Raw genomic sequence first — 26,988 nt, forward strand, 5'->3', positions numbered from 1 at the left:
TGCCTCCGTGTGACGTCTCTGCCTCCGTGTGACGTCTCTGCCTCCGTGTGACGTCTCTGCCCCCCCGTGTGACGTCTCTGTCCCCCCGTGTGACGTCTCTGCCCCCCCGTGTGACGTCTCTGCCCCCTCCGTGTGACGTCTCTGCCCCTCCGTGTGACGTCTCTGCCTCCGTGTGACGTCTCTGTCCCTCCGTGTGACGTCTCTTCCCCTCCGTGTGACGTCTCTGCCTCCGTGTGACGTCTCTGCCTCCGTGTGACGTCTCTGCCCCCCCCGTGTGACGTCTCTGTCCCCCCGTGTGACGTCTCTGCCCCCCCGTGTGACGTCTCTGCCCCCTCCGTGTGACGTCTCTGCCCCTCCGTGTGACGTCTCTGCCCCCCGTGTGACGTCTCTGCCCCCCCGTGTGACGTCTCTGTCCCTCCGTGTGACGTCTCTGCCTCCGTGTGACGTCTCTGCCTCCGTGTGACGTCTCTGCCCCCCCCGTGTGACGTCTCTGTCCCCCCGTGTGACGTCTCTGTCCCCCCGTGTGACGTCTCTGCCCCCCCGTGTGACGTCTCTGCCCCCCCGTGTGACGTCTCTGCCTCCGTGTGACGTCTCTGTCCCTCCGTGTGACGTCTCTGCCCCTCCGTGTGACGTCTCTGCCTCCGTGTGACGTCTCTGCCCCCCCGTGTGACGTCTCTGCCCCCGTGACGTTGTTGTCCGTCATTCCTTGGACCGATCAGTCGATCACCGCGGCGCTGAGGACTTTTTACTGTGAACCGCTGGACGCCGATCCCGGAACGCTGCCGTGATTGGCTGCTTGGATTTCAGTGCGGTTTTTCCCATTGAGGCCGCTGGACACTGATTTTCCTGTTGCTGCGCTCACATCACCTCATGTTCCCGGCACACAGGCCCGGACTGCACCGGGAGAAGAGCCGAGGCCTCAGCTGCTCCCACCACCGGGGCCACCACTGACCACTGACCACTGACCACTGACCACTGACCACTGCTGACAACACCTCACTCATTGTTATTAGCGCTGACAATACAACTGCTGCCCACAGTGAAGATGGCGGCCGCGACCTCCAGTGACCTGCACAAGATGGCGCTGGCTGCCCCGGTAATAGCCGGTCTTGCTCCACTTTTCTCTATGGTGTGGGAGGCTGCGCTTGCGCAGTAATTGTTCCTTTCAGCAGCCGGGGCGGGGAGACGGACGCAGACGAGCGGGGAGAGAGTGGAGCGATGAGGCGGCGGGGCCAAGAGCGGCGGCGGCTGTAGTGAGCGAGCGGCCTCCCCGGCACCTGCCTTCAGGTAACGTCAGGTGGAGCGGGCGGGAGGCTGCGGGGCCTGCGACCCCCGGACTGACAGCGGCGCCCGGGCCTGGGGCAGAGAGGACCCCCAGATATACCCGCACAGGGCAGGACCCCCAGATATAACCGCACAGGGCAGGACCCCCAGATATAACCGCTCAGAGCGGCCCCATATACACAGGGCAGGACCCCCAGATATAACCGCACAGGGCAGGACCCCCAGATATAACCGCACAGGGCAGGACCCCCAGATATAACCGCACAGGGCAGGACCCCCAGATATAACCGCACAGGGCAGGACCCCCAGATATAACCGCACAGGGCAGGACCCCCAGATATAACCGCACAGGGCAGGACCCCCAGATATAACCGCACAGGGCAGGACCCCCAGATATAACCGCACAGGGCAGGACCCCCAGATATAACCGCACAGGGCAGGACCCCCAGATATAACCGCACAGGGCAGGACCCCCAGATATAACCGCACAGGGCAGGACCCCCAGATATAACCGCACAGGGCAGGACCCCCAGATATAACCGCACAGGGCAGGACCCCCAGATATAACCGCACAGGGCAGGACCCCCAGATATAACCGCACAGGGCAGGACCCCCAGATATAACCGCACAGGGCAGGACCCCCAGATATAACCGCACAGGGCAGGACCCCCAGATATAACCGCACAGGGCAGGACCCCCAGATATAACCGCACAGGGCAGGACCCCCAGATATAACCGCACAGGGCAGGACCCCCAGATATAACCGCACAGGGCAGGACCCCCAGATATAACCGCACAGGGCAGGACCCCCAGATATAACCGCACAGGGCAGGACCCCCAGATATAACCGCACAGGGCAGGACCCCCAGATATAACCGCACAGGGCAGGACCCCCAGATATAACCGCACAGGGCAGGACCCCCAGATATAACCGCACAGGGCAGGACCCCCAGATATAACCGCACAGGGCAGGACCCCCAGATATAACCGCACAGGGCAGGACCCCCAGATATAACCGCTCAGAGCGGCCCCATATACACAGGGCAGGACCCCCAGATATCACCGCACAGGGCAGGACCCCCAGATATAACCGCTCAAAGCGGCCCCATATACACAGGGCAGGACCCCCAGATATAACCACACAGGGCAGGACCCCCAGATATAACGGCTCAGAACAGCCCCATATACACAGGGCAGGACCCCCAGATATAACTGCACAGGGCAGGACCCCCAGATATAACTGCACAGGGCAGGACCCCCAGATATAACTGCACAGGGCAGGACCCCCAGATATAACTGCACAGGGCAGGACCCCCAGATATAACTGCACAGGGCAGGACCCCCAGATATAACTGCACAGGGCAGGACCCCCAGATATAACTGCACAGGGCAGGACCCCCAGATATAACTGCACAGGGCAGGACCCCCAGATATAACTGCACAGGGCAGGACCCCCAGATATAACTGCACAGGGCAGGACCCCCAGATATAACTGCACAGGGCAGGACCCCCAGATATAACTGCACAGGGCAGGACCCCCAGATATAACTGCACAGGGCAGGACCCCCAGATATAACTGCACAGGGCAGGACCCCCAGATATAACTGCACAGGGCAGGACCCCCAGATATAACTGCACAGGGCAGGACCCCCAGATATAACTGCACAGGGCAGGACCCCCAGATATAACTGCACAGGGCAGGACCCCCAGATATAACTGCACAGGGCAGGACCCCCAGATATAACTGCACAGGGCAGGACCCCCAGATATAACTGCACAGGGCAGGACCCCCAGATATAACTGCACAGGGCAGGACCCCCAGATATAACTGCACAGGGCAGGACCCCCAGATATAACTGCACAGGGCAGGACCCCCAGATATAACTGCACAGGGCAGGACCCCCAGATATAACTGCACAGGGCAGGACCCCCAGATATAACTGCACAGGGCAGGACCCCCAGATATAACTGCACAGGGCAGGACCCCCAGATATAACTGCACAGGGCAGGACCCCCAGATATAACTGCACAGGGCAGGACCCCCAGATATAACTGCACAGGGCAGGACCCCCAGATATAACTGCACAGGGCAGGACCCCCAGATATAACTGCACAGGGCAGGACCCCCAGATATAACTGCACAGGGCAGGACCCCCAGATATAACTGCACAGGGCAGGACCCCCAGATATAACTGCACAGGGCAGGACCCCCAGATATAACTGCACAGGGCAGGACCCCCAGATATAACTGCACAGGGCAGGACCCCCAGATATAACTGCACAGGGCAGGACCCCCAGATATAACTGCACAGGGCAGGACCCCCAGATATAACTGCACAGGGCAGGACCCCCAGATATAACTGCACAGGGCAGGACCCCCAGATATAACTGCACAGGGCAGGACCCCCAGATATAACTGCACAGGGCAGGACCCCCAGATATAACTGCACAGGGCAGGACCCCCAGATATAACTGCACAGGGCAGGACCCCCAGATATAACTGCACAGGGCAGGACCCCCAGATATAACTGCACAGGGCAGGACCCCCAGATATAACTGCACAGGGCAGGACCCCCAGATATAACTGCACAGGGCAGGACCCCCAGATATAACTGCACAGGGCAGGACCCCCAGATATAACTGCACAGGGCAGGACCCCCAGATATAACTGCACAGGGCAGGACCCCCAGATATAACTGCACAGGGCAGGACCCCCAGATATAACTGCACAGGGCAGGACCCCCAGATATAACTGCACAGGGCAGGACCCCCAGATATAACTGCACAGGGCAGGACCCCCAGATATAACTGCACAGGGCAGGACCCCCAGATATAACTGCACAGGGCAGGACCCCCAGATATAACTGCACAGGGCAGGACCCCCAGATATAACTGCACAGGGCAGGACCCCCAGATATAACTGCACAGGGCAGGACCCCCAGATATAACTGCACAGGGCAGGACCCCCAGATATAACTGCACAGGGCAGGACCCCCAGATATAACTGCACAGGGCAGGACCCCCAGATATAACTGCACAGGGCAGGACCCCCAGATATAACTGCACAGGGCAGGACCCCCAGATATAACTGCACAGGGCAGGACCCCCAGATATAACTGCACAGGGCAGGACCCCCAGATATAACTGCACAGGGCAGGACCCCCAGATATAACTGCACAGGGCAGGACCCCCAGATATAACTGCACAGGGCAGGACCCCCAGATATAACTGCACAGGGCAGGACCCCCAGATATAACTGCACAGGGCAGGACCCCCAGATATAACTGCACAGGGCAGGACCCCCAGATATAACTGCACAGGGCAGGACCCCCAGATATAACTGCACAGGGCAGGACCCCCAGATATAACTGCACAGGGCAGGACCCCCAGATATAACTGCACAGGGCAGGACCCCCAGATATAACTGCACAGGGCAGGACCCCCAGATATAACTGCACAGGGCAGGACCCCCAGATATAACTGCACAGGGCAGGACCCCCAGATATAACTGCACAGGGCAGGACCCCCAGATATAACTGCACAGGGCAGGACCCCCAGATATAACTGCACAGGGCAGGACCCCCAGATATAACTGCACAGGGCAGGACCCCCAGATATAACTGCACAGGGCAGGACCCCCAGATATAACTGCACAGGGCAGGACCCCCAGATATAACTGCACAGGGCAGGACCCCCAGATATAACTGCACAGGGCAGGACCCCCAGATATAACTGCTCAGGGCAGGACCCCCAGATATAACTGCTCAGAGCGGCCTCATATACACAGGGCAGGACCCCCAGATATAACTGCACAGGGCAGGACCCCCAGATATAACTGCACAGGGCAGGACCCCCAGATATAACTGCACAGGGCAGGACCCCCAGATATAACTGCACAGGGCAGGACCCCCAGATATAACTGCACAGGGCAGGACCCCCAGATATAACTGCACAGGGCAGGACCCCCAGATATAACTGCACAGGGCAGGACCCCCAGATATAACTGCACAGGGCAGGACCCCCAGATATAACTGCACAGGGCAGGACCCCCAGATATAACTGCACAGGGCAGGACCCCCAGATATAACTGCACAGGGCAGGACCCCCAGATATAACTGCACAGGGCAGGACCCCCAGATATAACTGCACAGGGCAGGACCCCCAGATATAACCGCACAGGGCAGGACCCCCAGATATAACCGCACAGGGCAGGACCCCCAGATATAACCGCACAGGGCAGGACCCCCAGATATAACCGCACAGGGCAGGACCCCCAGATATAACCGCACAGGGCAGGACCCCCAGATATAACCGCACAGGGCAGGACCCCCAGATATAACCGCACAGGGCAGGACCCCCAGATATAACCGCACAGGGCAGGACCCCCAGATATAACCGCACAGGGCAGGACCCCCAGATATAACCGCACAGGGCAGGACCCCCAGATATAACCGCACAGGGCAGGACCCCCAGATATAACCGCACAGGGCAGGACCCCCAGATATAACCGCACAGGGCAGGACCCCCAGATATAACCGCACAGGGCAGGACCCCCAGATATAACCGCACAGGGCAGGACCCCCAGATATAACCGCACAGGGCAGGACCCCCAGATATAACCGCACAGGGCAGGACCCCCAGATATAACCGCACAGGGCAGGACCCCCAGATATAACCGCACAGGGCAGGACCCCCAGATATAACCGCACAGGGCAGGACCCCCAGATATAACCGCACAGGGCAGGACCCCCAGATATAACGGCTCAGAGCAGCCCCATATACACACAAAGGGCAGAACCCCCCCCACCCCTGATATAGGGGGTCCTCTCTGCCCCGGCCTGATATAAACATATATATCTATATCTATCTTTTTATTTCTATGTTGCCAGGGAGGGCCCCATGTAAATATATATGTACACTCGGGGCGAACACCACAATATTCTCTGATTATAGCTGGGGATTATAATCTCCACTACTGTACATTACACCATTATCTGATTATAGCTGGGGATTATAATCTCCACTGCTGTACATTACACCATTATCTGATTATAATCTCCGGGGTGGTCTTGTCTCCGGCAGTGACGAGGCCATGTGCTCTGGGTGCTTTCTTCTGTACGGCCCATGGCTGTAGCAGGTGTTTGCCTATCTTTGTATGATTTTCCAGTGATGGGGACCTTGCAGGAACACTTGATTTTCTAAATGTGGGTGTTTCCTGGGACAGGCGTAGGTGGGCGCTCCTGTAATGAGGCGTCGCTCCTGTGATGTCTCCTGTGATGCAGCATTACAGATGACAGCGCTCCCATCATGGGGGATTAATGCAGAGTACATGCTCGGGTTTGGCCGCTGTAGGTGAGATTACAGGGGATGTCGCCTTTGTGCCGCACGTGTGGTCGGGGTTTATGCTGAGTTTTGGGCAGGACGTGGCTCGGCCCGGGATTAGGCCCCAGCATGATGATGGGAAATCGCTGCTGGTTTTGCAGAAGGAGCCTTGAAGGTTCATCCTTTATAAAGTGCAGGCGAATCTGCTGCCAAGAGTCTTATTGATTATCCGGGATGATGTCATTCAGTGCTGCAATCTCCTGAAACCAGAGAACAGAAGCTGAAGTCTAAACACGGGGTCTCATCTGCGGCCACTGCACCCTACACCACAGATTACCCTGGAATATAACCCACCCCAGACCTGGCCTGATGGGAGTCATTCTGGAGGCTACACACCCCCATCTCTGAGATTTAAAGGGACTCTCCACCTACATTCAGTAACTAGTAAATTAACCCTCACGTTTTTTCCTGAAGATGACAGAATTTGGTTCTTAGGTTTTCCTTTCTTCTGTTTTCTCAGTAACAGCCGGATGTGGCAGCCATTGTAGCGGCTGCCGCTGCTGTCACCAGACGCCTGCATTCACACTTGTGTGCGTCTTTCTGTCTATCATAGGCTGGGACGGATGTGTCACACGACTGACACCAGCGGAGCCCCGCAGACCCCTATGTACGGGTCTGACAGCTTCCGTCCCTTTATTGGAGTAGGTAGCGCTCCGTGCAGCACCGTCTATTCCATCAAATGTAACGTAGTCTGCGGCAGATGATTATACCGCAGCCTTCTATATTTGCTTGGTGATTTCTGTTGGTCTGTGCTCCTTTATTCCTCAGCAGATTACAGATTTGAGAGTCTGGCATAAATAGATGCCCCCCTGCGGAGGAGCCATGATGGCTGCCACTTATTTTCCCCTTGGGAAAAGTGAAATAATGGCTCATGACCCGCATGCGTCAATCGGGCTGTAGCGACAGTGGCGTTGCTGAGCCGATGCCTCTCCTGCATTAGATCTCATTATTAGGTTGGGTTAGGACATTTATGTCTTGTGGATGGTTAAAGAACCGTGCCTGGTTGGGCCGTACTCCTGCCTAGGTGTCAGATACCCGTCATGACCAGGGCTGTGGAGCCGGAGCCCATTTTGGTGCAGTCAGTGTCATGGAAATTGAGGAGTCGAAGGTTTGGCTTACTGACTCCACATCCCTGGTCATGACAGTGGTGGTGGGATGAGTCCACAGGCGCTGTCTGTGTGCTGAATCCTGTGCCGGTGTAATGAGTCCTGAATAATGTGCGCTGGATCTTCTGGCAGCAATGCAGTGAATCCAGTGGCTGTGTGCGCTGGATCCTCTGGCAGCGGTGCAGTGAATCCAGTGGCTGTGTGCGCTGGATCCTCTGGCAGCGGTGCAGTGAATCCAGTGGCTGTGTGCGCTGGATCCTCTGGCAGCGGTGCAGTGAATCCAGTGGCTGTGTGCGCTGGATCCTCTGGCAGCGGTGCAGTGAATCCAGTGGCTGTGTGCGCTGGATCCTCTGGCAGCGGTGCAGTGAATCCAGTGGCTGGGTGCGCTGGATCATCTGGCAGTGGTGCAGTGAATCCAGTGGCTGTGTGCGCTGGATCCTCTGGCAGCGGTTCAGTGAATCCAGTGGCTGTGTGCTGGATCCAGTGGCTGTGCGTGCTGGATCCTCTACCTGTTTTCAGGGCGATGCTGAACCTTAGTGACGCAGACGTCCTTTTGCTTACAGATATATTTGCACAGGGTGAAGGTGAGACTATAACTTTGTGTCCCCCCTCCGCTCTGCCAGAAGCTGGGGATCACGTTGTATTTATACCCAGTTCATGGACAGCTCCCACATATTCTGCAGCGTGGTACTGAGACCGGAAGAAGCAGAAAGTTAGTGGAATCTTTTCTTCCTTTTCCCTCTTGCCCCTGGTACCTGCAGCAGCACTGCTCTGTATGAACACAGCCCAATAATCCTGCTGCCAAGAGGAGTAATAGCAGCAGCCTGTAATGATTAACCCTTTTCCATCCTCACACTGTGGTTTCTCTAGTGGTGATGTAGTAGCCAATGGCGACGCCACCTTTGTTTTTGCGTTGTGCCCATCCCTTGTGTCTTTGTGCCAGTTTTCTGACAGGTGGGTTCATGGTTTTGGTTGATTCGTCAGCTGTTTTAGTTTTTATCTTGGGTGTTTGGGGATAATTTGGGATCTCTCTGAATTACTGTAGATCCCATTGCTGTTGTGGCTGGGAGGAGTAGTAGTTGGCGGCTGGTGCTGGTCACATTGCATGAGCTTCTTGTGTTGCAGGTTATTGCTTTTTCTTACCGTCATGTTGGGGTGTGCGGCTGGGGTGTCGGGCGTCTCTGCTGCTCTCCATCTGTCTTCATTGAGTGCGATTTTCAGCGTCTTTGTTCTTTATAACTAAATTCAGTAGTTGGGATCCTCCCATGTGAGCGGAGATGACTTCAGAGTCTCGCACTGATTTTCCTCGGGGCTGAGTCTGCAGATCTCTGGTGGGCTTCTCCCCGATCTGTGGTGTCCGCTGGCTGCAGGGTGGTGGTGGCACAGACGGCGCGCTCCATCACTGCCTGTATTGCAGTTTCATGCTCTGTGACATGTTGCACCGAGGTCTGCTCGCCTGCCTCTCAGGATATTGTGCATTGTTCCAGGCTGTTGTGGCGGCAGCAGGAGACTCATTTCAGTGATAATCTCTCATTAGACAAGTATGGCAGCTTTCTGTATGTGGCACAGGTAATAAAAGGCAGGAATGCTGTCATTCTCCGGCTCGCTGCAGGGCGGTCACACACTGCTGTTTCTACATTGCAAGTTCCTGTTTGTTGCTTTGTTTTCTATGACAGATGTGTGTGGAGCATGCGGCCTATCGGTGATGAGGTGGTGCTATACACAGGGGTGCTGGGGTTGCCGTGTGCGTGCTGGGGTTGCCGTGTGCGTGCTGGGGTTGCCGTGTGCGTGCTGGGGTTGCCGTGTGCGTGCTGGGGTTGCCGTGTGCGTGCTGGGGTTGCCGTGTGCTGGCTGGGGTTGCCGTGTGCGTGCTGGGGTTGCCGTGTGCTGGCGGGTGGGGGTGCCGTGTGCTGGGTGGGGGTGCCGTATGCTGGTGGCGCCGTGTGCTGGCTGGTGGCGCCGTGTGCTGGCTGGGGGTGCCGGTAGTAATACATTCTGAGAGATACTCTACGTTGTGGGTGGTAGTACTACTTTACACCGGAGTTTATGGTAGTACTATACTGTCCAGTACTCTAGAGAAGGTGATGGTACAGTGATAGTAGATTGGTGGTAGTAACATTAGGAAGCATTAATACTAATGTGTGGTGGTATTATGCAGTGCTGATAGTTGTACAGTTGTATTGTGTTGGTAGTAGTTCTGTACGGTAATGTTAGTGCACAGCGACCCTTGTCATAGTGTTGTATGGTGGGTGATGGTGGTGGTTATAGTCGTAGTATTGATGCTGTACATTGATAGTAGTAGTAGTGAGTTGAGCAAATATGTTCGGATTTGGTCACCGAATATGAATTTGCCATATTTGTGCCATATTGCTGCCCTATTTGTGCCAAATTTATGTTTGATCGGTTCCGAATATATTGTGAAATTTCTACTCCCATTGGCACCAATGACTTTCAGCGAATATTGCAAAACCAATATTTGCCGACGATTGTAATTGGAACCAATTTTTGAAAAAATTGCTTAACCCTAGTGGTAGATAGTAATACTGTAGTAATATAGTAGTAGTGGGTAGTAATACTGTATGGTGGTGGTAGTAGTGGTGGGTGGTAGTAGTGCTTTACGGTGGTGGTAGTAGTGCTGTACGGTGGTGGTAGTAGTGCTGTACGGTGGTGGTAGTAGTGCTGTACGGTGGCGGTAGTAGTGCTGTACGGTGGCGGTAGTAGTGTTGTAGTCATAGTTCTGTATGGTGTTTTTGTAGCAGAGTTGGTTTTGCGCTCGTGGCCCCTTGTGCTTTGGTCGCTTTTTTCACTAGTTTGGGCACATAATTGATCAGTCAGGGACACTGGCCGCAGAGCCGTGCTTGTCCGCAGGCTTTTTGTTACACTGTATCAGTAGAGGTGACGTGTTCCTGTCAGTGAGCGGCAGCGGGGCCGGACACGTCGTTTTGTTTATTAATACGCAGCACAGTGCAGTTTCGGTGCAGGAATTCAGGTGCCTGCACAGACCGTGTCTGCCTTATGTAATGAGTAATTATACTCTAAAAAATGTTCCCCATCACGTGTTTAATAAACGAGAAGGATTCCACTGTTCCGTGTGCAGCGTCTCTCGGCCCCTGGTGCTGGCGGTGCTCACGATCAGGCAGGTACTGACAGCCGGCGCTGTGTCTGCTAATGATGCCAGTGACAACAATGGAAGTGCAGGTTATATCCAGAACATCTCGCCCTCCGATCTGCATGGACGAGAAGTGGCGGACGCGATGGCGGTGCTGAGCCTTCCGAAGACTTACAGGTCCTTCTCAAAAAATTAGCATATAGTGTTAAATTTCATTATTTACCATAATGTAATGATTACAATTAAACTTTCATATATTATAGATTCATTATCCACCAACTGAAATTTGTCAGGTCTTTTATTGTTTTAATACTGATGATTTTGGCATACAACTCCTGATAACCCAAAAAACCTGTCTCAATAAATTAGCATATTTCACCCATCCAATCAAATAAAAGTGTTTTTTAATAACAAACAAAAAAACCATCAAATAATAATGTTCAGTTATGCACTCAATACTTGGTCGGAAATCCTTTGGCAGAAATGACTGCTTCAATGCGGTGTGGCATGGAGGCAATCAGCCTGTGACACTGCTGAGATGTTATGGAGGCCCAGGATGCTTCAATAGCGGCCTTAAGCTCATCCAGAGTGTTGGGTCTTGCGTCTCTCAACTTTCTCTTCACAATATCCCACAGATTCTCTATGGGGTTCAGGTCAGGAGAGTTGGCAGGCCAATTGAGCACAGTAATACCATGGTCAGTAAACCATTTACCAGTGGTTTTGGCACTGTGAGCAGGTCCCAGGTCGTGCTGAAAAAATGAAATCTTCATCACCATAAAGCATTGACCCTGCCCTTGATGAAACACAGTGGACCAACACCAGCAGCTGACATGGCACCCCACACCATCACTGACTGTGGGTACTTGACACTGGACTTCAGGCATTTTGGCATTTCCTTCTCCCCAGTCTTCCTCCAGACTCTGGCACCTTGATTTCCGAATGACATGCAAAATTTGCTTTCATCAGAAAAAAGTACTTGGGACCACTTAGCAACAGTCCAGTGCTGCTTCTCTGTAGCCCAGGTCAGGCGCCTCTGCCGCTGTTTATGGTTCAAAAGTGGCTTTACCTGGGGAATGCGGCACCTGTAGCCCATTTCCTGCACACGCCTGTGCACGGTGGCTCTGGATGTTTCCACACCAGACTCAGTCCACTGCTTCCTCAGGTTCCCCAAGGTCTGGAATCGGTCCTTCTCCACAATCTTCCTCAGGGTCCGGTCTCCTCTTCTCGTTGTACAGCGTTTTCTGCCACATTGTTTCCTTCCAACAGACTTACCATTGAGGTGCCTTGATACAGCACTCTGGGAACAGCCTATTTGTTGAGAAATTTCTTTCTGGGTCTTACCCTCTTGCTTGAGGGTGTCAATGATGGCCTTCTTGACATCTGTCAGGTCGCTAGTCTTACCCATGATGGGGGTTTTGAGTAATGAACCAGGCAGGGAGTTTATATAAGCCTCAGGTATCTTTTGCATGTGTTTAGAGTTAATTAGTTGATTCAGAAGATTAGGGTAATAGGTCGTTTAGAGAACCTTTTCTTGATATGCTAATTTATTGAGACAGGTTTTTTGGGTTATCAGGAGTTGTATGCCAAAATCATCAGTATTAAAACAATAAAAGACCTGACAAATTTCAGTTGGTGGATAATGAATCTATAATATATGAAAGTTTAATTGTAATCATTACATTATGGTAAATAATGAAATTTAACACTATATGCTAATTTTTTGAGAAGGACCTGTATTAGTGGGGGAAGGGCGAGCGATTCAGTGAATTATTGGGCGATTGCGGACTTCCCAAACGAATGACTTGGTCAGTATTTCACCGGAGCTTTACGTCTGCCGTGCTGCAGGGTCTTACGGGCTGTATACAGTATATATATATATATATATATATATATATATATATATATATATATATATATATATATATATATAATCAGTGACCGTATTACGCTCCGTTATTAATAACACAGAAAACAAAGAAGTTTCTATTTTTGACTGTGACTTTCTCTCTTGCAGGATTCGGCAGAACTATGTACCTCTGGACCAGTGGCTTCACGTCTCGGTGCCTCTCCCCTGGTTGCTGCATATTTAAATTAGACTTTTAATATCCCGGCAGCTGCTCGCCGGACACATGGTGAATTGCTGTCATTCCCAGGATTGCATCTTTGACGGCCAAGCCCTCGCCAGCATTTCTCCCAGAAGAGACGACCCCGAGGATCTAATCCCTGCCGGAACTGTGACTCCCGGCCTCTAGTTTGCCTCTTCCCCCTAGTTGTGCTCCAGCGCCCCCTAGCTATGGAGCAAGGAATGGATTACTGGGTGGTCCAGATACAACAGAAGGATGTTAATAAAAGGCTCCAAGTAGGACCAGACATGATAGATTACTTTTCAGATAGGCAGAAATCTGTGGACCTGGAGCAGGACCAGACTCTGCTAGATAGGATGGTTGATGGACTCGCCACGTCCTGGGTGAACTCCAGCAATTATAAGGTATGAATAAATGTCGCCCTCTCTGTGCCCAAGTTTCAGACAGTCTTGTCCTGATTGACATGCACCCAATGGGTTCTTATAGCAGATGTCCGCTGCTCAGTATTGCAGCAAGGTGAGGCCACTCCAATAGTTTCTGAGCAGTCCAAGCTCTGGAGAAGTCAGTGGTAAATGCTAATGTGTATGGGGTTGTGTAAATGGTGCTGGTAACCTGCACTCACTGCAGTCGGTGACATCGGTGGTGACTTTGCAGCTTGAACTGACATAATGCAGATTTATTATGTACAGTGCTGGTCAATCTACGCTGCTGAGATTTTCTTGGCGTCGTATGCACACCACTACTGTAATAGTCTTTTTTTTTTTTCTTCTGTCTGGAAAATCTGCTGTATATTATCCCCGTGGGCTCATGCCCTTACTATGTTTTCTGGCACCGTGGATCCTGGATGTCAGGAACCTGCAGCACAGCAACGCCCACATGCGGGGCCATTAAGGGCCATAGCGTGTAGAGGTGGATGAAGTGGTCCCAGTGAAGAAAGGAGCGATCAGACCCCCACCGCTCCCAGTACAGATCCCTGCGCTCCCCACCGCTCCCAGTACAGATCCCTGCGGTCCCCACCGCTCCCAATATCCCATTTAGAGAATGTACCATTTATGACAACTTTGTTTCCTGTCATTTAGCCAATTCCTTACCCATCTGCATATAGTTTCCCCCAGTCTGTGTATGCAGTTTCAGTATAAGGCTGTTATGTGCTACAGGATCACTTGCTTTTACAAAGTCCAGATAATTGCCATCAGCCGCATTACCAACATCCAGATGTGCACTCGCCTCCTCATAGAAACCCAACATGTTAGACACGACTTTCATGATTATGTGCTGGTGGTCAGTTATTATATTATTCCCTGCAATATATGGTATCTCTCCAGGTCATCTCTTATAATGCCCTCACATTTTGCGCACTATTGATGTCATACTTATTGGATCCACCATCTTACCTTTCTTGTATATCGGTACCACATCCGCCTCCTCCAATCCTGGGGCACCACCCCTGCTAAAACAGAGTCTAAGAATATTGAGCCCTTATTAATGGTGCCGTCCCGTAGCTTTACACCCGGCCTGTGATTGAGCCCTTATTAATGGCGCCGTCCCCGTAGCTTTACACTCGGCCTGTGAATGAGCCCTTATTAATGGTGCCGTCCCCGTAGCTTTACACCCGGCCTGTGATTGAGCCCTTATTAATGGTGCCGTCCCCGTAGCTTTACACCCGGCCTGTGATTGAGCCCTTATTAATGGTGCCGTCCCGTAGCTTTACACCCGGCCTGTGATTGAGCCCTTATTAATGGTGCCGTTCCCGTAGCTTTACACCCGGCCTGTAATTGAGCCCTTATTAATGGTGCCGTCCCTGTAGCTTTACACTTGGCCTGTGATTGAGCCTTTATTAATGGTGCCGTCCCGTAGCTTTACACCCGGCCTGTGATTGAGCCCTTATTAATGGCGCCGTCCCGTAGCATTACACCCGGCCTGTGATTGAGCCCATATTAATGGCGCCGTCCCGTAGCTTTACACCCGGCCTGTGATTGAGCCCTTATTGATGGCGCTGTCCCCGTAGCTTTACACCCGGCCTGTGATTGAGCCCTTATTAATGGTGCCGTCCCGTAGCTTTACACCCGGCCTGTGATTGAGCCCTTATTAATGGTGCCGTCCCGTAGCTTTACACCCGGCCTGTGATTGAGCCCTTATTAATGGCGCCGTCCCGTAGCTTTACACCCGGCCTGTGATTGAGCCCTTATTGATGGCGCTGTCCCCGTAGCTTTACACCCGGCCTGTGATTGAGCCCTTATTGATGGCGCTGTCCCGTAGCTTTACACTTGGCCTGTGATTGAGCCCTTATTAATGGTGCCGTCCCGTAGCTTTACACCCGGCCTGTGATTGAGCCCTTATTAATGGCGCCGTCCCGTAGCATTACACCCGGCCTGTGATTGAGCCCTTATTAATGGCGCCGTCCCGTAGCTTTACACCCGGCCTGTGATTGAGCCCTTATTGATGGCGCTGTCCCCGTAGCTTTACACCCGGCCTGTGATTGAGACCTTATTAATTGCGCCGTCCCCGTAGCTTTACACCCGGCCTGTGATTGAGCCCTTATTGATGGCGCTGTCCCCGTAGCTTTACACCCGGCCTGTGATTGAGCCCTTATTGATGGCGCTGTCCCGTAGCTTTACACCCGGCCTGTGATTGAGCCCTTATTAATGGTGCCGTCCCGTAGCTTTACACCCGGCCTGTGATTGAGCCCTTATTAATGGTGCCGTCCCGTAGCTTTACACCCGGCCTGTGATTGAGCCCTTATTAATGGCGCCGTCCCGTAGCTTTACACCCGGCCTGTGATTGAGCCCTTATTGATGGCGCTGTCCCCGTAGCTTTACACCCGGCCTGTGATTGAGACCTTATTAATTGCGCCGTCCCCGTAGCTTTACACCCGGCCTGTGATTGAGCCCTTATTGATGGCGCTGTCCCCGTAGCTTTACACCCGGCCTGTGATTGAGCCCTTATTAATGGTGCCGTCCCCGTAGCTTTACACCCGGCTTGTGATTGAGCCCTTATTAATGGCGCTGTCCCCGTAGCTTTACACCCGGCCTGTGATTGAGCCTTTATTAATGGTGCCGTCCCCGTAGCTTTACACCCGGCCTGTGATTGAGCCCTTATAAATGGCGCCTTCCCCGTAGCTTTACACCCGGCCTGTGATTGAGACCTTATTAATGGCGCTGTCCCCGTAGCTTTACACCCGGCCTGTGATTGAGCCCTTATTAATGGCGCCGTCCCCGTAGCTTTACACCCGGCTTGTGATTGAGACCTTATTAATGGCGCTGTCCCCGTAGCTTTACACCCGGCCTGTGATTGAGCCCTTATTAATGGTGCCGTCCCCGTAGCTTTACACCCGGCCTGTGATTGAGACCTTATTAATGGCGCTGTCCCCGTAGCTTTACACCCGGCCTGTGATTGAGCCCTTATTAATGGCGCCGTCCCCGTAGCTTTACACCCGGCTTGTGATTGAGACCTTATTAATGGCGCCGTCCCCGTAGCTTTACACCCGGCCTGTGTCACTGCCTCGTTTCTCGATGAGAGGTGAAGCTTTCCCCTGTGATGTCCAGGTTCTCCCCGTTTCAGGACGCAGGGAATTGGCTGATTTATTATTTCATGGCGTTTTATTTTCTTAATTGTTGTTTTTCTTGTGGTTTTTCTTGTACATTTTTTATGGTTATTTCTTGTCCTTTAGAGAAGCCTAAGGACAAACCTGAGAAAAAGACCATTGACCCCAAAATGCCATAAACCCAAACACTGTGAATGGAGACTTTGAATGTAACATCTGGTCACAAATGGCTGTGGAAAACGCTGTGTGTAAATGTTAGTGTGTGAATGGGGCCCTAGGCTTTATGGCCTTACATTCACTTCCTTCTTTAGTCCAAAAAGCCTGTGCGGATCGGATCGCAGGTCACCTGGGTTTTGGTTGCTGATGGGAACAGATGTTTGCAGTGTGATGTCATTTCTTTTTACCCTTTGTTTTGCATTATTTTCTCTGCTTTCTTATCTTTGTATGGAATTGCACCGATCACAGGATCCTGGTGATGGCGGTTGCCGTATTTTCTAATGCCATTAATGTTCTGATTTATTTCCAAATAATCAGCCGGGCCCCTGCTGATCGCCTGTGATCCGCTTTTGTGCCACAGGCTTTTTGCCCTGGATTATGAGACTTGCGGTACATTGGACCCAATGGTGGGCTCTCGTTTTCAGTATGCTTTGTATTCGGGGGCTGTCAGTAGTTGCTGCTTCCATTCACACCAGACCCGAGTCAGCCGATATCAGCAGGTTCTGCTGACTGTGTAATGTGTACGGCTCCTGACCATTTATTGTAGGGGGAGATATCGATCCGGCATGTCTGTCTCCCCGAGATAAGCAGCCTCCAGATTCAGCCAAACAAGCGCTCCAGTGTATGGGACAGACGTCCGACAGCCATCAGCGTGTATGGTGGGCTTTAGGGTGGGTTTCCTCTAGCCAATAGAGCCATTAAATGACTGCTGATGGCTGTTTGCTGATGGCACTTGTTTACTGGCCGGTTTAGAGACTGACCGCTCTTCCATGTGCGCAGGGAGACTGTTAATACAACGCCCACAGGCTGCCATTGTTCTCGGCAGCACATACAGGTTACACAGGATGATGTGCTGGCGATAACAGTGATTGCTGCCTGTTTTTACTGACCGATCATAGAGAAATGAGGGCTCCAAGGAACCGTTCCCGAGTGATGGGGTAAACGCAGCCTTGGAGGAAATAGTTTTACTGGTTCACATTGATTTGATCATTTACAGGTAAATGCGATCGGAGCTTTGCTGGTGTCGGGGTGTGATGGTCAGAGCTGACCGTAGACCCCCCTGTGAGACCATCGTCCTGGCTGTGTGTAGGGGGATCTGTATGGGCTGCTTTTGTCTCCAGGATTATTACGGTCTGTGCATATGCAGATTTGTTTTCCTAGTGCAAGTGACTGAGAATCCTGAAGTGTCATCCGCACAGCTTTTCCCCTCGCAGATGTGAATAAGTTGTGCACTACTTGGACCCCTTCTCGTACCCTCGTGCTGGCGCCGTGCCCGCGGTGTCGGCTCTCGTGCGGTTGGTGTAACGCTGGCGCCCAATCAGCGCTGTCTCCGCCTCCTGTCGAATTGATCAGTAAGAAGAAGTCTGAGATCGTCTGCAGCCCGGACTTCCGCTTCATGTTCGATTTGTCTGAAGGCAGGGCCAGTGACACCAGCCCTGATTGGGCGCCGACGTCACATGTCACAACACCACGCGGGAGGTGAGTACAAGCTTTATTTTATGGGGGCCAAACATTTTGATCAAGAAGGGACAGCCTAGTGGCGGACAACCCCTTTAAATCTGCAGCATGTCAATTCTTTCAGCATTTTTGCTGCAGATTTCACCCTAATGAGTGGGGCAAATCTGCAATAAAATCGCAAGCGGCCAAAAGCGTCCATTTTATGCAGTGTTAATCCTCAGAAGAGAAACAGAATTGGTGCAGAGATTTTGTGTGCCCAGACCCTCAGTCGTCCTCCATACTGTGCCTTTATAGCCGGCGGTGATTCGTGCTCCTCCCGTCCCTGCGCTTCCGTCTGTACCGGGATTGTGCTGCTTGTATTAATTGCAGGGCGGCTGCTAATTATAACGTGTGGTGTGAAGGGTGCAGCTACCGGTGACACGTAAGGACGGCCGGATGTCGCCTGTCGGTGGTGGTTGTCGTTCCCTCGGCTGGTAGTTGTGACCGTGCCTTGTGCACACATGGCTTGTCACAGCCGTTGATGGGCTGGCAGGGTCCGGGTGGTGCCAGGGTTGGGGGCGATGCTTGCATATTGCACTGTCCTGCAAGATGGGAGTGAAGTGTGAAATGTGCGAGGAGCGGAGTCAGGAAGAAAGCAAACCTAGTCCTGCCTGCAGGGACTGACCACGTGGTGACGCGGCCGAAGGTGTGGGACCCTGGTGGAAGATGCAGTGACATCTCGCCTGTCTTCTTCCATCAGGACCCTTCATCCGTCCTCCTCTATTTAGCTGCAGTTCTCCATGTCTTGTTCACCCGTGGGCGACCGCTGCTTCATCCCGTGAGGGCTCCGTAGACCACACACAGTGGGTGCTCGCCTCCTGCAGCCGCGCTGTTGGTGATTCTGATCCCGACAGATCTCATGACGTTGGAAGCCGCGGTCACGTGACACGATCAACTTCCATTGATCGTCTGCAGCCTTTGTTATTTTGTCAAGGAGGTTGCTGACTGCAGCAGTCATGTGACACAACAAGCATGTGGCCAGCCCTTCAGTAAGGATTTCGGCAAAAAAAAACCAATAAAGCTTTGACAAAAATGCTTGTGTGAATACAGGCGGACTATTTTTCCACTGCAGGTTTCACCCTTTGGATCACAATATAGGGCTGTGTTCACACGTTGATTATTTGCTGCAGATTTTGTAGAGGAACGATCTGCAGCTGTTCCAGTTCATCTAGAGAAATCCCATTGTGATGAATTAACTAGATTTTCGGTTGCAGAAATGCTTGCAATAAATTCTGCAACTTGTGACTTCAGTTTGTGACAGAGCTGCTGCAGGATCTAGGCATGATGTGAAATGGGCCGTACCGTCGGCTTAATGGCTAAAATCCAAGGCCAAATGCACTGCACACAAATAACATGGGAATGATGACCTGACAAACCAGCGCGGCACATCACCACGCCGGGGCGCTGCCAGGTGGCGTTGTGGTGCTTCCTCACTATAGTCAGCGGCGCCGTGGAGTGCAGTCAGGGCGATCTGGGGGCTGCTCCAGTGCAGATGAGTGGAGCCTAAGGCCGTGTTCAGACAGAGGGGTTTTTTTTAACCGTTCAAATACAAGTGTTTCCAGCAGAAATCTCCTCGGGAAATGTTCATTTTAAGAGGATATATATTTTTTTTTTTTCCAGCAGGATTTTGCAGCCTTTTCAGCTGGCACTGCCCATCTTGCCTGTTGTGGAGTTCAATATTCTCACGGCTTTTCCTTATGAAGTTTTGAAAAATACAGAGAAAAAATGGGTTTCCCCATAGAAATAGATTGTAGAATATTCCAAGTGGTTTGGAAGCAATTTTTGAGCTGGATTTAGGACATGCTCTTCAAAAATGCCATCTGTCCATAGCCTTCATTAGTCGCTGGTCTTGTCGTCGTCTCTTGTCATCGTTGTGGCTTGCACGCGGTGTAAGGAGGCTAGGTCGTGTCCTCTTGTGCCGTCGTCGTGTGGTTCGTCCATGTAATGCAGCTGGGTCGTGTGGTTCGTCCATGTAATGCGGCCGGGTCGTGTGGCTCGTCCATGTAATGCGGCTGGGTCGTGTGGTTCGTCCATGTAATGCGGCTGGGTCGTGTGGTTCGTCCATGTAATGCGGCTGGGTCGTGTGGCTCGTCCATGTAATGCGGCTGGGTCGTGTGGTTCGTCCATGTAATGCGGCCGGGTCGTGTGGCTCGTCCATGTAATGTGGCTGGGTCGTGTGGCTTGTCCATGTAAAGCGGCCGGGTGGTGTGGTTCGTCCATGTAATGTGGCTGGGTCGTGTGGCTTGTCCATGTAATGCGGCCGGGTCGTGTGGTTCGTCCATGTAATGTGGACGGGTCGTGTGGCTTGTCCATGTAATGCGGCCGGGTCGTGTGGCTCGTCCATGTAATGCGGCTGGGTCGTGTAGCTTGTCCATGTAATGCGGCCGGGTCGTGTGGTTCGTCCATGTAATGCGGCTGGGTCGTGTGGTTCGTCCATGTAATGCGGCCGGGTCGTGTGGTTCGTCCATGTAATGTGGACGGGTCGTGTGGTTCGTCCATGTAATGCGGCTGGGTCGTGTGGTTCGTCCATGTAATGCGGCTGGGTCGTGTGGTTCGTCCATGTAATGCGGCTGGGTCGTGTGGTTCGTCCATGTAATGCGGCCGGGTCGTGTGGCTTGTCCATGTAATGCGGCTGGGTCGTGTGGTTCGTCCATGTAATGCGGCCGGGTCGTGTGGTTCGTCCATGTAATGTGGCTGGGTCGTGTGGCTCGTCCATGTAATGCGGCTGGGTCGTGTGGCTTGTCCATGTAATGCGGCCGGGTCGTGTGGTTCGTCCATGTAATGCGGCTGGGTCGTGTGGTTCGTCCATGTAATGCGGCCGGGTCGTGTGGTTCGTCCATGTAATGTGGACGGGTCGTGTGGTTCGTCCATGTAATGCGGCTGGGTCGTGTGGTTCGTCCATGTAATGCGGCCGGGTCGTGTGGTTCGTCCATGTAATGCGGCTGGGTCGTGTGGTTCGTCCATGTAATGCGGCTGGGTCGTGTGGTTCGTCCATGTAATGCGGCTGGGTCGTGTGGTTCGTCCATGTAATGCGGCTGGGTCGTGTGGCTCGTTCATGTAATGCGGCTGGGTCGTGTGGTTCGTCCATGTAATGTGGACGGGTCGTGTGGTTCGTCCATGTAATGTGGACGGGTCGTGTGGTTCGTCCATGTAATGTGGCCGGGTCGTGTGGTTCGTCCATGTAATGCGGCCGGGTCGTGTGGTTCGTCCATGTAATGTGGACGGGTCGTGTGGTTCGTCCATGTAATGCGGCCGGGTCGTGTGGCTCGTCCATGTAATGCGGCTGGGTCGTGTGGTTCGTCCATGTAATGTGGACGGGTCGTGTGGTTCGTCCATGTAATGCGGCCGGGTCGTGTGGTTCGTCCATGTAATGCGGCTGGGTCGTGTGGCTCGTCCATGTAATGCGGCTGGGTCGTGTGGCTCGTCCATGTAATGTGGACGGGTCGTGTGGTTCGTCCATGTAATGCGGCTGGGTCGTGTGGTTCGTCCATGTAATGTGGACGGGTCGTGTGGTTCGTCCATGTAATGTGGCCGGGTCGTGTGGTTCGTCCATGTAATGCGGCTGGGTCGTGTGGTTCGTCCATGTAATGCGGCTGGGTCGTGTGGTTCGTCCATGTAATGCGGCTGGGTCGTGTGGTTCGTCCATGTAATGTGGCTGGGTCGTGTGGTTCGTCCATGTAATGCGGCCGGGTCGTGTGGTTCGTCCATGTAATGTGGACGGGTCGTGTGGTTCGTCCATGTAATGTGGACGGGTCGTGTGGTTCGTCCATGTAATGCGGCTGGGTCGTGTGGCTTGTCCATGTAATGTGGCTGGGTCGTGTGGCTTGTCCATGTAATGTGGACGGGTCGTGTGGTTCGTCCATGTAATGTGGCTGGGTCGTGTGGCTTGTCCATGTAAAGCGGCCGGGTTGTGTGGTTCGTCCATGTAATGTGGCTGGGTCGTGTGGCTTGTCCATGTAATGCGGCCGGGTCGTGTGGTTCGTCCATGTAATGTGGCTGGGTCGTGTGGCTCGTCCATGTAATGCGGCCGGGTCGTGTGGCTCGTCCATGTAATGCGGCTGGGTCGTGTGGTTCGTCCATGTAATGCGGCTGGGTCGTGTGGCTTGTCCATGTAATGCGGCCGGGTCGTGTGGTTCGTCCATGTAATGCGGCTGGGTCGTGTGGTTCGTCCATGTAATGCGGCCGGGTCGTGTGGTTCGTCCATGTAATGCGGCCGGGTCGTGTGGTTCGTCCATCTAATGCGGCCGGGTCGTGTGGTTCGTCCATGTAATGCGGCTGGGTCGTGTGGTTCGTCCATGTAATGCGGCTGGGTCGTGTGGTTCGTCCATGTAATGCGGCCGGGTCGTGTGGTTCGTCCATGTAATGTGGACGGGTCGTGTGGTTCGTCCATGTAATGCGGCTGGGTCGTGTGGTTCGTCCATGTAATGCGGCTGGGTCGTGTGGTTCGTCCATGTAATGTGGACGGGTCGTGTGGTTCGTCCATGTAATGCGGCTGGGTCGTGTGGTTCGTCCATGTAATGCGGCTGGGTCGTGTGGTTCGTCCATGTAATGTGGACGGGTCGTGTGGTTCGTCCATGTAATGCGGCTGGGTCGTGTGGTTCGTCCATGTAATGCGGCTGGGTCGTGTGGTTCGTCCATGTAATGCGGCTGGGTCGTGTGGTTCGTCCATGTAATGTGGACGGGTCGTGTGGCTCGTTCATGTAATGCGGCTGGGTCGTGTGGCTCGTTCATGTAATGTGGCCGGGCCGTGTGGTTCGTCCATGTAATGTGGACGGGTCGTGTGGTTCGTCCATGTAATGCGGCTGGGTCGTGTGGCTCGTTCATGTAATGTGGCTGGGTCGTGTGGCTTGTCCATGTAATGTGGCCGGGTCGTGTGGCTCGTTCATGTAATGTGGCCGGGCCGAGTGGTTCGTCCATGTAATGTGGACGGGCCGTGTGGTTCGTCCATGTAATGTGGACGGGTCGTGTGGTTCGTCCATGTAATGCGGCTGGGTCGTGTGGCTCGTTCATGTAATGTGGCTGGGTCGTGTGGCTCGTTCATGTAATGTGGCCGGGCCGTGTGGTTCGTCCATGTAATGTGGACGGGCCGTGTGGTTCGTCCATGTAATGCGGCTGGGTCGTGTGGCTTGTCCATGTAATGTGGACGGGTCGTGTGGCTCGTTCATGTAATGTGGCCGGGCCGTGTGGTTCGTCCATGTAATGTGGACGGGCCGTGTGGTTCGTCCATGTAATGTGGACGGGTCGTGTGGTTCGTCCATGTAATGCGGCTGGGTCGTGTGGCTCGTTCATGTAATGTGGCTGGGTCGTGTGGTTCGTCCATGTAATGTGGACGGGTCGTGTGGTTCGTCCATGTAATGCGGCTGGGTCGTGTGGTTCGTCCATGTAATGCGGCTGGGTCGTGTGGTTCGTCCATGTAATGCGGCTGGGTCGTGTGGTTCGTCCATGTAATGTGGACGGGTCGTGTGGCTCGTTCATGTAATGCGGCTGGGTCGTGTGGCTCGTTCATGTAATGTGGCCGGGCCGTGTGGTTCGTCCATGTAATGTGGACGGGTCGTGTGGTTCGTCCATGTAATGCGGCTGGGTCGTGTGGTTCGTCCATGTAATGTGGACGGGTCGTGTGGTTCGTCCATGTAATGTGGCTGGGTCGTGTGGTTCGTCCATGTAATGTGGACGGGTCGTGTGGTTCGTCCATGTAATGCGGCTGGGTCGTGTGGCTCGTTCATGTAATGTGGCTGGGTCGTGTGGTTCGTCCATGTAATGCGGCTGGGTCGTGTGGCTCGTTCATGTAATGTGGACGGGTCGTGTGGTTCGTCCATGTAATGCGGCTGGGTCGTGTGGTTCGTCCATGTAATGTGGACGGGTCGTGTGGTTCGTCCATGTAATGCGGCTGGGTCGTGTGGCTCGTTCATGTAATGCGGCCGGGCCGTGTGGTTCGTCCATGTAATGTGGACGGGTCGTGTGGTTCGTCCATGTAATGCGGCTGGGTCGTGTGGTTCGTCCATGTAATGTGGACGGGTCGTGTGGCTCGTTCATGTAATGCGGCCGGGTCGTGTGGTTCGTCCATGTAATGCGGCCGGGTCGTGTGGTTCGTCCATGTAATGTGGACGGGTCGTGTGGTTCGTCCATGTAATGCGGCTGGGTCGTGTGGCTCGTTCATGTAATGTGGCTGGGTCGTGTGGTTCGTCCATGTAATGCGGCTGGGTCGTGTGGCTCGTTCATGTAATGTGGCCGGGCCGTGTGGTTCGTCCATGTAATGCGGCTGGGTCGTGTGGTTCGTCCATGTAATGGGCTGGGTCGTGTGGTTCGTCCATGTAATGTGGACGGGTCGTGTGGTTCGTCCATGTAATGCGGCTGGGTCGTGTGGCTCGTTCATGTAATGTGGCTGGGTCGTGTGGTTCGTCCATGTAATGTGGCCGGGTTGTGTGGTTCGTCCATGTAATGCGGCTGGGTCGTGTGGTTCGTCCATGTAATGGGCTGGGTCGTGTGGTTCGTCCATGTAATGTGGACGGGTCGTGTGGCTCGTTCATGTAATGTGGCTGGGTCGTGTGGCTCGTTCATGTAATGTGGCTGGGTCGTGTGGTTCGTCCATGTAATGGGCTGGGTCGTGTGGTTCGTCCATGTAATGTGGACGGGTCGTGTGGTTCGTCCATGTAATGCGGCTGGGTCGTGTGGCTCGTTCATGTAATGTGGCTGGGTCGTGTGGTTCGTCCATGTAATGCGGCTGGGTCGTGTGGCTCGTTCATGTAATGTGGCCGGGCCGTGTGGTTCGTCCATGTAATGCGGCTGGGTCGTGTGGTTCGTCCATGTAATGGGCTGGGTCGTGTGGTTCGTCCATGTAATGTGGACGGGTCGTGTGGTTCGTCCATGTAATGCGGCTGGGTCGTGTGGCTCGTTCATGTAATGTGGACGGGTCGTGTGGTTCGTCCATGTAATGTGGACGGGTCGTGTGGTTCGTCCATGTAATGCGGCTGGGTCGTGTGGTTCGTCCATGTAATGTGGACGGGTCGTGTCACGCTGTTTTCCTGGTTGGAGTCTTCTATCTCTGCACGACTGAGGCTGTAATACTGGGATCAGTTCATGTTCCTACCAGGGTGGGTGGGTGAGAATCTGAGGGGCTTTGTAGCTTCATGACGTGAATATAGGGTTGCAGCTCCGGCTCAGCCCGGCATTATCCGCTGTGCAGACGGCAGACCCCCGACCTTCTATAGGGGCAGCACCAGGACACGGGTTTCCTGCCGTGCAGCAGCGGCTCCTCTGATGAATGCACTTGTGTGTTGCTGCTGTTGACTCTTCCGTGGCCGGGTAAATCTCACCACTGGCCTCGTCCTGGGCAGGGTTTCTGCAGCTGCATACCTGAAGCCCCCCAAGTATTCATGACAGTGGGCCCTTGTTCTTCACCAGGCCTCATGTTTTGGATTCTTATGGGTCATATCATGAACGTGTGTTCTCAGCTCAGTGACCCCTGTAATGTGGACAATGTGTCCACGGCATTGATGGCAGATCTATAACAAGCTGTGATATGTTGTGAGGACTTTCCCAGACACCGGTACCTGGCAGCACAATGTGACTCCCCGGGCTCCTAGGATGGCACCGTGGCCGCGCCACCTACAGAACATGTGTAAAATTACAGCCAAATTGTAGACTTAAAGACTATGGGGACCTGAGACTAAAAATGCAACAGATCTGGATTATTTTTAATTTCTTTCAACAGTCCAATTGCAGGTCGCTGCGTGGCCCTCGCCTCTGTGCTCGTCTCTTCCGTCCATACAGTGCAGCCACCAGAACGTGATAGTCCGGTGTGTGATCCATAACCTCCATCATCCTGTATTCAGCAGACACAAGGTATACGGTGTATCTCGCTGGCCTCAGCTCCTAGTATCCCAGTAGTGACCATGGAGGGCCGCTCCACCTTAGACCCTTCGGGTCATGCCCCCCAACTCCCTCCATTTCTGCGGCCTAGATCCCTGCGCCTTTTTCTGTAGGATCGTCACCTCCCCATCCTCCAGGCGCCCTGGGTCTGGAGACTATTTGCTTATTATTATTTATTATTAGAATTGCCGTTTTCTGCTGGAATCTGATGGAAGATTCATTGTGATGAATGTGAGATGTGACTTTAATGCGGCCGCTCTGGTGACTGATCGCTGGTGTCTGTGTGCGGTAACTGTGCAGTCACACACAGCAGATGGGGCTTTTACCTGAGGATTTGGGCAGGTAAACCGACCGTGTAACAAATCTGAACGCCGCGCCATTTTCCATGAAGATTTTAGCTGCAGATTTTCACTTCTGTTTTTTCCTTATTTCAGTGTAATATTAATTTCAGATCTGCAGTGAAGTGTGCAGGGTGAGGATACAGCGTGGTTTTCTACTGACTGAGGATCTGGTGGTTCTGATCTGTACTCCTGTGTCTTAAGGTTCCTATCACAACTTCTTTGTTTGGTTCGAGGACCATTTTGTTAGATTATACTGATCCCTAGGCCAACAACAAAGGTTTTAAGAGAGGAGCCCCCAAGAAGGCTGCCCGAGCTGTCTGTGGGCTGCCCGAGCTGTCTGTGGGCTGCCCGAGCTGTCTGTGGGCTGCCCGAGCTGTCTGTGGGCTGCCCGAGCTGTCTGTGGGCTGCCCGAGCTGTCTGTGGGCTGCCCGAGCTGTCTGTGGGCTGCCCGAGCTGTCTGTGGGCTGCCCGAGCTGTCTGTGGGCTGCCCGAGCTGTCTGTGGGCTGCCCGAGCTGTCTGTGGGCTGCCCGAGCTGTCTGTGGGCTGCCCGAGCTG

At 53.6% G+C, this 26,988-nt stretch overlaps 1 protein-coding gene across 5 annotated transcripts in view; it reads left to right on the plus strand.

The window, feature by feature from the left end:
- Window positions 1-1,131: 1,131 nt before the first annotated feature.
- Window positions 1,132-26,988, plus strand: part of CLASP1 (cytoplasmic linker associated protein 1) — a 197,302-nt gene continuing 171,445 nt past the window's right edge. For all 5 annotated transcript variants that reach the window (XM_069732633.1, XM_069732634.1, XM_069732635.1 and 2 more), the window contains exons 1-2: window positions 1,132-1,287; window positions 12,896-13,369. In XM_069732633.1, the coding sequence (XP_069588734.1) occupies window positions 13,175-13,369 (195 nt within the window). In that variant the 5' untranslated portion in view covers window positions 1,132-1,287; window positions 12,896-13,174. The remainder of the gene's footprint in view (window positions 1,288-12,895; window positions 13,370-26,988) is intronic.

The sequence above is a fragment of the Ranitomeya imitator genome, chromosome 7 (genome assembly GCF_032444005.1).
Source record: "Ranitomeya imitator isolate aRanImi1 chromosome 7, aRanImi1.pri, whole genome shotgun sequence".
Lineage (NCBI taxonomy): Eukaryota > Metazoa > Chordata > Amphibia > Anura > Dendrobatidae > Ranitomeya > Ranitomeya imitator.